Below are 12,228 nucleotides of genomic sequence, written 5' to 3'. Positions count from 1 at the left end.
AACATCTTTTGTAAAGCAGCAATTTATCCTACATAACGACATGTTGAGCAAGGATATAAAATGAAGTAACCCATATAATATAAGATGAATACGAAACAGCTTGGTGAAGAAAAGAAAAAAAGTAAAAGAACATGGAAGTACTACATTCTATTGGAACTTTTCACAAATAGTTTGTTATTTCACAAAGTACAACCGATAACCACACCAGAATGCAAAAAGAAAATATGCATACCTCTGCATATGTATGATTGTTGTTTCTACATGCAATGAGTGAAGTATTTCGTCGAACATCTTTTGTGCATAATATTTTATAAACTACATCAAAATAAAATAAAAATTAAAGATAAGAAAGAGGAAACTAAGAGAAGAAGGGTGTATAATATCAAAGAATAATAGTTTACTTCTCTTAACAATTCACCCTAAACGTACAATTATAACAAATGTTTCTCAAAATTAACCAGAGTTTAAACTGTAAATAATGAATTGAAATTGTTTTTAAAACTTATTGAGTAGATGATAACATAAGAGAAAAGGATAATATTGCAATTGCAGAATGAGGTATGAGGCACAATAACATGAGATAACTTGATAATGCAAATGTGGTATATGTTGTTATCTCACCATTTCCAGCGTTGAGTGCGATCAAAAACTCACTTCCCAACTCACTGCCCTCTACACCGATCACAACCGCTGCATCAAAGACAACATAGCACTTCTGGTGAAGGATCCACAATGCTCCGTTCAAGACAACAATCACTTCATTAACATGATGGAGAAGTACTTTTCCAGCCCTCATGGATTCAAAGTCCTCCAAGAGAGAACTCATTTGCATTATTAGGTTATTGAGTCTCTTTCTTTTTTTATAAAATTTCATTTTTTTTTATCACAACCTCAGAGAAGAGAGAGTTGATTGTGGAGAATAGAAGAAGAAAAAAGGATGAGAATGAGAGAACTTGAGAGAATGAGCAGTTTAAGAGTTTTGGATAGAGGAGGTTACTACATAGAGTGAGGTTAAATTGGAATTAAAAATTATACCATGTAAAATGAATTTTGGCTTTATATAATGGTATGGATAATTTTATGTTATTAGATATTTTACATGTATCAGTTTTGTTTTGCAGTTTAAAATTGGGGTAGAATATGTAAGTTACTTTAATATTGAGCAAAGGCTAAAATTGGAATATCAAAATTACTCCATCCATGGCAGTTAACAATTGTTTTGCCTTTATATATTTGTATAGATATGAGATTTTATTCTTAAAAGTTCACATCACCTATATCCGATATAATATTTGTTCTAAACTTTATGACACTTATTTTCATATCATTAGTTTTTTATTATCCTTTTCATTCCATAATGGTATTTGACAATCAAATTATGTTACTTATAAGACGTGGTTATTTGATTTTTAGATGTTTTATATAGCGTAAAATATAAAATGGAGAAAGTATGAGAAAAATAAATAATTTGATTTGTTATTTGCAGAAACGGTGAATGACTTTGTGGTGTATAATTCACATTATATGTTGTTATGTGTGTGTCTGACATGATTTTTAAGGGCAAACTTGTAAGTTGCATTTGCACAGGGTAATAATTTTTTGTCAAATGGTTAATAATAAACACGTTATCCGTGTATTCGTATGTTTAATAACACATATATTATTCGTGTATTCGTTTGTTTAATAACACATATTATCCGTGCATTCTAATGGTCAATAACACACATTTTACCTGTGCATTCTAATAGTTAAGAACACACATGTTATTCGTGCATTCATTCATATGGTTAAGAAAAAAATATGTTACGTGTGCACTCATATGGTTAAGAGCACACATGTTACTCATGCATTCGTGTGATTAAGAGCATACATATTAAATGTACATTCTAATGATTAAGAAACACACATGTTACCTGTATATTCACATGGTTAAGAACATTAGTCTTACATCTGCATTCATATGGTTAAACAATCACATATTAATCGAGCATTCTCATAAGACATTGATTTTGATGAATATTTAGAAACACATAAGTATGAATATTATTAAATGTATATTAGTAATATTGTGTAATAATTTGATGAAATATATAGAAACATAAAAATTGTGAATTAATTTCATTGGATATGTTTTCTAATATAACGACACAATGTCTTCATAACTTTTGTCGCATAGTAAGACATGATAATATATTAATCGTCCATAAATTGACAAATTATGCAACATAATGATCAAATATATAGTAAGGCATGATAATATATAATTGAGTACAAACTATTATTATCATAGTAATATGAACTCATATGATATAAATAAATATTTGATCATAAAAATCATGAGTTTCATAATTATTGTTACAAAGTATCAAAATATATAAACTAATATTGTTATATCTGCAATGTTAATAACAATAAGAAGACAAATGGAAAGCATAAGATTAAATTATGGGATAAAACACAGTGAATGAATAAGGAAGATAATGAACAAATGTAAAGTTACATTCCTATTGTTCAATACAAAATGATCCTAATTATTATTATTTTGTTACAAAATTTAAATGATGCATTAATCCTCACTAATAAAACTTTTAGAATCAAATTGAGTTATTATCCATTTATTCACATTTAAATTGCAATGAATGAAATCAAATTGTACCTTATGTTTAAGAAGAATGAATGAGATGAGAGACTTTCGGCAATTTGAGATTTAACTAATAAGAATGAGGACAAAGGAGTTAAGAAGAGTCAATGAAATTAGATTATGCTCATAAATATGACATTAATGTTGACCTATCATTACACAATTATTATCAAAATTATTTTAAGTTTTAACTGAAATATAATCATAGCATTTAAGTCTTTAATCAATTAAAATTATTATCAATTATAAGACAACAAATGACAAACATAATATTAAATTATAGAATAAAAGAGTACACATGTTACCGGTGCATTTGTATAGTTAAAAATACAGGTGAACATATTTACATAGTTAAGTGAGAAAAATATACAAAACGATCTCAAATATTTTTTCTTTGTTCGAAATCTTAACTCATATATTAATCATCACTTGCAACTTTCTTAGAATCAAATTGAGTTATTGTGCATTTATTCACATTTAAATTGCAATGAATGAAATATAATTTTGCTAATAAATATTACTTTAAGAATCATGTATCATTACATAATTATTAACAAAATTATTCAAATTTTAACTGAAAGATAATCATATCAATTATTATTATTATTATTATTATTACAATAAGAAGACAAATGAAAAGCATAAGATTAAATTATGGGATAAAATACGATGAATGAATAAGGAAGATAATGAACAAATGTAAAGTTACATTCCTATTGTTCAATACAAAATGATCCTAATTATTATTATTTTGTTACAAAATTTAAATGATGCATTAATCCTCACTAATAAAACTTTTAGAATCAAATTGAGTTATTATCCATTTATTCACATTTAAATTGCAGTGAATGAAATCAAATTTTGCTCATAATATTACATTAATGCTCAATATCGTTACACAATTATTATCAAAATTATTTCAAATATTAACTGAAATATACTCATTTTAACTACAAGATAACAATATCATTCAAGTCAATAATCAATTGAATTATTATCATTAAATTATATAATGAAACACAAAATGATCCTGATTATTTTTTTATTTGTTCCAAATCTTCAATGATGCATTAATTCTCACTTGCAAATTTCTTAGAATCAAATTAATTTATTGTCCATTTATTCATATTTAAATTACAATGAATGAAATCAAATTATGGAATGAAATAGAATGAATGAATAAGAAAGTGAGAGAACAAATAGGAAGCCACATTCCTATTGGTGAATGAGGGTGAAATTTGATGAATCATAACCTGACATTAAGTTCATAATCAATCAAATTATTATCAATATTACTACAAGACGACAAATGAAAAACGTAAGATTAAATTATTGAATGAAATAGAATAAATGAATAAGAAAGTGAGAGAACAAATAGGAAGCCACATTCCTATTGGTGAATGAGGGCGAAATTTGATGAATCATAACCTGAGTTTTCATTATATTTATCTATTTGTGTAATGAAGAATTAAATATTGTGTGATGAAGAATGAAAGAATGAATCATAACATAAGTAACACATCTCATGTTGTACAACAAAATAGATGAACCATAGAAAACATAGAATCAATACTATGCTACTTTTGCTCAAGATTAGGTAGCAAAATGGCATTTGAACAATTTTATTAGAAAATTAAGGAGAAATGATGAAAATACCAAAGTGTCAGAGATTATTTACTTTTTTTCTTCCTCTTTACGATCTCGTCACTGTTCATGTCATTTTCAACATTACAATAATGATTATTTTGAATAGAAAATTCTATAAACAAATAAAGAAACAACAAAGAGATATAGAAAAACTAACCTGCAATGATGCTTCAAGGGTGAACAAACAATAAGAGACACCAAATCAAATAGAACTATCATCAATGCTCTTGTCATTAGAGACATCTCACTCATCTATTTATCCAACAATAATAACATATCTACAAAATAAGCAAAAAAAGATTTTAATACAACATCTTCAAAGAAAAAATCAATGCATAGATCTACATGCATAAAATCATTTTAAAATAAGCAATTTTGAAATGGAAGAATGATATAAACCTAGAAGAGAGAGAGAAATGGTTGAAGAAAAGTAGAGTAATGAAATGAATGAGTGAAAGAGAGATGAAGTTCTCTAATTAGTAATAAAATGAAAGAGAGAAAATATGGAAGAAAGAAGAAGAATAAATGATAAAAAGGTGTATCAAGATATAATAACAAATGTTATGGTGTGGTGAAGTGTATCGGATGTGGTAGAATTATTTGAGTGAGAAAACTTTTATTGTGAGTATGATATATGGCAATTCAAGGAGGTAATGACACATACATGTGGATAGTATTTTTTGTTATATAGGTAATATATTTATGTTTTATTATATTTTGACCGAAGAATTACACTTTCAGTATACCTTTTAAATTAATGTCCTGAAATGTTATTGTTACACTTCCCTACACCATTCTAACGTCATGCCTTAAGCAACAACGCACATGTTGGTGTTTCTTTAATTTGTTTTATTGATAGTAGTTTCTTAAATAAGTTTTTCATTACGAGAATAATGTATCTCCTCATATTAGGAGATAATTTATCTCCTCTAGCCAGTAAAAATGTGACATGTGTGCTATTTTGTTTATTTTTAAAAATATTTTTATAAAAAATAATGAAACATGGCACATGTCATAATTTTACTGGCAGGAGGAGATAACTTATCTCCTAGTATGAGAAGATACTTCATTCCCTTTCATTAATTAGCTAAGCTATTTTTCTTCATCATTATGGAGAGTCAGGTGTCAATATAAATATATAATGTAACTGAGTATAGTGCTAAAAACCCATAATGATGTGCTAAAACAGGTAATTTCCCATTTTAATGAATTGAGAAGGGTGAACTACTTTCATGCTTGATAATTTCCCATTTTAAAAGAAACTTATATTTTATAATTTTTAAACTTATAAGCTTCGCAAAGTGAAATTTTTAGAAAAACTGAGGAGAATAAGATTTAATTTAACAGGGTCTCAAAGGAACTTATATTTTATAATTTTTAGATTTATAAGCTTCTTAAAGTAACTTATATCTTAACTTAAATAATTTCATTTAATGTACATTAGAAATTAAATTAAAAATAAATAAAAAATTATGATGTAAAAAGTATGAGTAGTAAATAAATATAAAATTAAAAAGTAAAATATGAATATGGATTGAGGTTTTAAGACAAAAATTGAAAGGACAAAGGAGGGAGTAATGTAAAATTTATAATTAATTTCTCACTTAGAGAATATAAATCAACGATGTAAAAACACCGGTGAACCGGATCCCTAATCGGTACAGTACAAATGTTGAAATCGACCAAGTATCAAAACTGGTCAAAATTGATCAAAACTGGTGAACCGGCTGGTATTTGACTAAATCGGTCGGTTTATACACATATTTTTTTTTAAAAAAAACTTAAAAACATATTACAAGGTGACCTATCTTTCCAACTCGTCTTCAACTCTTCAAGACACATGTTTTCAAGGGGAGCACATCTGCTGTACCACAAAATGTGTCACTCTATGTGTCATTACTTGTGGTTGGTTGAAAAATATATTTAAATTAAAATTTTAATAGTTAATTATTTTTCTAAGCAATCACAAGAAATGACACATGGAGTGAGACACTGTTTTGGGACAGCAGATGTCCACCCGTTTCCAATGCATACTTAGATTACACCTTTTAGTTCCTATTCCTAACATTCGTGTGTAATCTCAGTAATATTTGTGTAATCTTAAAGTACTGTCTGAAGATATGATTTGGTGCAAAAATATAATACCGATATGAGACAACTTTGACTCAATGGTGTTAAATTTAAAACTCCAAATTTATTTGCTTTGTAGAGTGGGCTCGTGTCATTTATTTATATTTTGCGGTTGTTAAGTGATACTTTTGGATTGATATATTTTATAATTTAGACTTTGAATTTGTTAAAGACTTAAAGTTGTTTGTTTATGTAAATTTTGAGTAGATTATGAATATGAATTATAAATTTGACTATTTACCTATTTGAATTTGATTTTTTTGTGTTATAAGTTTATATATATAAATATAAATAGGTATGTCCGGTTTAACTGGCATATGTTTTAATTATGAGAATAATGTATCTCCTTATATAAGGAGATAACTTATCTCCTCTAGCCAGTAAAAATGTGACATGTGTGCTATTTTGTTTATTTTTAAAAATATTTTTATAGAAAATGATGAAACATGACACATGCCATAATTTCACTGGCAGGAGGAAACAACTTATCTCCTTATACAAGGAGATACTCCATTCCCTTTAATTATTTAACCACCGTACCATTACTTTCACTGGTTTTAACAACACTAATATAAATGATGTTACTGGTGTTGCAATTTATAAGAAATAACATCAACGATGTACCCAAAAACAAATAACATCAACAATTTAAAAATACTCTTTATATGGATGTTGTCATGAGATGTTATATATTTTATCTAAGAGGATGCATTACCTCATGGTTTGAGGAAATAATTTCTTTCCTTATACTAGTTAGATAATGACACATGATTATTTTTTACCTATTTTAAAAATAAATAAGAAAATAAAAAGTAAAATAATACAAGTGTTTATTCCTAAATGGGTGTGAGGAGATAACTTCTCTCCTCACATCACGACATACATTATTCTATTTATCTAATGAAATCAAGGACTTATATAAGTTTAATGATATATGTGTGGTTAAAAAGACTAAAATATAAAAAATTTGATTCTAAAAATGATATTAATTGAGATGAGTAATCTAGATTAATTCTTTAGTTACATGATAGTTGAAAATCCTTGCTTGTATCAATAGGAGATAAACAAAATGAACTTCATTAAGTGAGAAATAAAATAAATAAATAGAAAGTTCAGTGAAGAAAAAGCCAAAATCCCAACAGCTGTGATCTGTACTCTGTAATCGTTGTAACTTACTTGTACGGTTCCCACGCCCTTTTCTTCCCAAAGTATGCATGCACCCTTTCTCATCTCATTGAATTTTCCAAAGAAACAAAACCAAAAAACATAAAATAATAATCCATTTAGTGTATCAAACAAAAGCTGTTTTTCCATTATATCAATTTTTTTATATTCTTTTGGTTCATAATAATAATTTTTTCGGATAAATTAATAATTAAATATTTTTTTTTGATTAATAGCGAAATATAACTTACTTTTCGGACAACTGTAACTGGATAAAAGCTGCACAAATGCAGCAGAGCCAAAACTATTCTTTCAGCTACTCTTATACTCTCTCACAACTGGAGTCATTTTGCTGTAAACACTGAGCCTCCATCTTCCACCCTGGGTACATATCATCTCTCACATTCATGCTCTGTTTTTCAAATTTTTGTTTTTGCTAATTAAATTCGCCTTTTCATTTATGTGTTTTTATTTTATTTTATAGTTTCTGAATGATTTCTAAGTTATTTTTTGTGTCATTCCAAAAAAAAAGTTGCTATCTTTTTTGTTGAGTTTTCACATATCTTAGTGAAAACTTAGAAAAAAATAGCAACTTCTTTGAATCGAAAATGTGAACATATTCTCCTAGTTTGGATTGGAACTGTTCTCGGCATAGTTTGGTTTTGCATTTTAATCATACCTAATACTTCAAAATTCCAACTTTGAGTCATAGCAGCCCTTATCTTCATCCTTTGAACCATGCCTTCTCAAGAACCAGGATGCTACTTCAACAATGCTGAAGCTAAGAATAAGAAGAAGGGGTTGGAAGAATTTCGACTTTGAGGTAAAAAAAATGTTTTGTTCAATGTAGTTCTCTGTTTTTTTAATGAATGATTATTGATATATGTTGCTAATGTTGTTTTTTAAGGCTGAAAATTTTAAAGCGAATCGTAATTTCCTTCCCAAGTTCAAGGTTACTAGACCATCATATGTTTCAGAAAGGAGCATGGTAAGTCTTATTAGGCAAAATTTGTTGAATTCTTTCCCATATTTTGCTCCATAAAGAGTAACAAAATTTTCTGAATAAAAATTTCAGGCAATACCATCAAAATTTGGCAAAGACTTTTTCAAAATGAAGGAAGCACCAGTCTTTCTTAGGGTATTGGGTACGGAATCGATTTGGCAAGTTAAGTACAAAACTTGGACAGGAAATCGCGGAACAAAATACAAAATTCAAGATGGTTGGTATAAGTTTACAACAGAAAATGACCTGAAAGTGGGTGATACGTGCGAGTTTGTTTGGACTAATACCACCCCCGTCAGATTCATGGTTGTTATTGATCGAGCCGCGAAGAAACGTAGTGGTTCAAAATCAGAAGGTATATACAAATTTATCTGGTAAATTGTTTTTGCGGTTCAAACTTATCAGGCAATCTATTCATGCATCTGACATGTTTTTCCTGAAGGTGCATTTTATTTATTTATTATAGAGCTAAACATTTGGTGATTCTTTTTATCACTTTAATGTGTGTATACATTAATGTTAGCCTAGCATATGTGTAAAATCATTATAGTGTTAGAGAATTGTGCCATGATATGCCCAAAATTGATCGTGTTAGGTTTATGTTGATGGACAAGGATCTGCTGTCCCAAAGTATGTCCCAAGCACGTCTCGTACCAATAAAAAAAATCAAACATTTATTATTTTTCTATTTTTGTTTCATTATAATTGGTTCAGGACAGACTTTGGGACAAAAGATCCTTACCCATTCATGATATGATAATTGTTTTGTCACAGAGACGCATGATCGTTAAAGATTTATGGTCACTAACATTTGTCTCAACTTCTGCATGAGAATGAAATAATATAAAGTTTAAGAGTTGTATTTGTTGATGATACTTTTTGTAATTCAGTGTAGTTAGTTAATCTAGTTGGTGTATACTTTCTGTTTATAGTAAGTAGTTAGTTGGTTAATCCTATAAATAGAAGTGTTTGTTTTATAATTAAGTAAGCAATTGATGCAATACAAAAGACTAGACTTACCTCTCATCTTTTTCTCTACATTCTTTACCAATAGTTCTTTATTCTTCTTCTTCAATCTGATTCTTCTTCTCTCTGCTCGTGCACAACTTTTTCTTCTTCTTTGAGTTTACAAAGTATAGTAAACAACAGTGGTATCAAGAGCTTTGCCTTAAGTGAATTTTTTTTCGATTCCTGGATCAGTGGGAAAAGGGACACCTATCAGTTCATCCATGGCTACAAATAGTGGTTTTACAATGACATTACCCATTCTGGACAGCAAGAACTATGAAAGATGGCGCATACAGATGAAGGTCTTGTTTGGCTATTAAGAAGTGCTTGATATAATTCAAGAAGGCTATCAATCAGTGGGTGAGGATGCAACTGAGGCTCAGAGACTTGTTCACAGAGATTGCAAGAAGAGAGATTGTAAAGCTCTGTTCATGATTCATCAGTGTGTAGATGAATCGAATTTTGAGAAGATTTTCAATGCAAAAACAGCAAAAGAAGCTTGGGATAGCCTTGAAAAGTGCTATGCTGGTGCAGAGAAGGTAAAGAAAGTAAAGCTCCAAACCTTGAGGAGAGAATACGAATTATTGCAAATGAGAGATGGTGACACAATTGGAGAGTACTTCACCAAAATCAGATCACTCACAAATCTGATGAAGGGATGTGGTGAAGCAATAAGGGATCAATTGGTAGTTGAAAAGGTGTTGAGGACCTTAAATCCCAAGTTTGATCATGTGGTTATTGCCAGAGAGGAGTCTAAGGATCTTGAGGTGTTCAAGATTGAAGAATTGCAAAGCACTTTAGAGGCACATGAACAAAGGATCAAAGAAAGAAACTCAGAGAGAAACTCTGATCAAGCTCTCCAAGCTCAAACAAGCAGAAGGCCATTCAATCAAGGAAATCTCACAAAGAGATTTAAGAACAAATGGAGATCTGAAAAAGGAAGGAGCTATGAAGGAACAAGGCAGGACTCAAACTCATTATCTGGAAACAGAGGTAGTGGACAAGACCAGATGTCAAAGAGAAACAAGAAGAAGTTTGATAAGAAGAAAATTCAATGCTTTAATTGCAAGAATTTTGGTCACTTTGCATCTGAGTGCAGGTTCAAGGTTGCTCATGGTAGTGGTCCAGAAATTGAAGCCAGGTTGGCTCAAGAGGAGGAATCTGAGGAGGAACAGGTCCTACTTCACATCAGAACAAGAAGTCAAGGATGATTGTTGGTATCTCGACACAGGGTGCTCCAATCACATGTCAGGCAACAAGGAGTGGTTTGAGAGACTTGATGAAAATGCCAAGAGTAGAGTGAAATTTGCTGATCATAGTTCCATAAATGCTGAGAGAGTTGGAGATATCTCAATCAGAAGAAATGATGGGAAGTGTGCAAGCATCAAAAAAGTCCTATATGTGCCCAAGATGAAGAGTAACCTACTTAGCCTTGGGCAACTACTTGAGAAAGGATATGGAATACCATGGCAGACAAGATGCTAAATGTATATGATTGTGACAAGAATCTCATCTTGAGGGTTCCATTGTCCAAAAACAGAACCTTCAAGATTGGGATTCAAGTCAATAATCACAAGTGCCTATTATCTAAGACAATTCAAGATAATTGGACTTGGCCTCAGAGGTATGGCCATCTAAACTTCAAGAGCCTTGAGCTTCTGAGCGGGAAAGAAATTGTCACTGGATTACCTTCAATTAGTAGTCCAAGCACACTGTGTGATGATTGTCTGTCAAGCAACCAAAGTAGGAGGAGCTTTGTATCTCACATACCAACTAGATCAACAAGGTCACTTGAGTTGATCTACTCAGATGTTTGTGGCCCTTTTGAAGAACATTCATTGGGAAATAACAGATACTTCGTGACCTTCACAGATGACTTTACTAGGAAGACTTGGGTTTACCTGATCAAGAGGAAGGGTGAGGTATTCTCAATATTTGTGTACTTTAAAGCTCAAGTAGAAAGGCAGAGTGGACAGAAATTGATGACCCTGAGATCTGATGGAGGAGGAGAATACTTGTCAAATGAGATGAAGGATTTCTGTGCCAAGGAAGGATTGATTCATGAAGTAATTGTTCCATATACCCCTCAACATAATGGGACTGCAGAAAGGAAGAACAGAACCATTCTCAACATGACAAGAAGCATGCTCAGAACAAAATCTATGCCAAAAAGGTTTTGGGGTGAAGCTGTCTCTACAGCAGTGTACATCATGAATAGATGCCCTACAAAAAGGCTAAAGGAAACCACACCTGAAGAGGCTTGGTCAGGCTCAAAACCAAGGGTGGACCACTTCAGAATATTTGGTTCAATTTGCTATGCTCATGTACCTGAAGCTCAAAGAAAGAAGCTTGATGACAGAAGCAAGAAGCTTGTATTGCTTGGCTATCACACTACAGGTGCATACAGGGTTTATGATCCACTAAGCCACAAGATAATGTTGAGTAGGGATGTGAGAATTGATGAAACACAAAGCTGGAATTGGAATGAGACAAACAATGACCCAGTAAAACACACAACAGTGCAACTTGATGAAGGCCTAGCAGATTTGGAACTATTGCATACTAATCAACCAGTTGGTGAAGAAATTCAAAGCCAACCAAGACCACAAAGAACCAGACAACCACCATCAAGACT

The 12,228-nt window shown here is 30.5% G+C and overlaps 1 protein-coding gene across 1 annotated transcript in view; it reads left to right on the top strand.

Moving 5' to 3' along the window:
- Positions 8,186–12,228, top strand: part of LOC109343667 — a 6,710-nt gene continuing 2,667 nt past the window's right edge. The window contains exons 1-3 of the mRNA XM_019582079.1: positions 8,186–8,405; positions 8,490–8,570; positions 8,658–8,940. Coding sequence (XP_019437624.1) covers positions 8,355–8,405; positions 8,490–8,570; positions 8,658–8,940 — 415 coding nt within the window. The 5' untranslated portion in view covers positions 8,186–8,354. The remainder of the gene's footprint in view (positions 8,406–8,489; positions 8,571–8,657; positions 8,941–12,228) is intronic.

This window comes from Lupinus angustifolius, chromosome LG03 (genome assembly GCF_001865875.1).
Source record: "Lupinus angustifolius cultivar Tanjil chromosome LG03, LupAngTanjil_v1.0, whole genome shotgun sequence".
Classification (NCBI taxonomy): Eukaryota; Viridiplantae; Streptophyta; class Magnoliopsida; order Fabales; family Fabaceae; genus Lupinus; species Lupinus angustifolius.
This window is presented reverse-complemented; position numbering and strand designations above follow the sequence as displayed.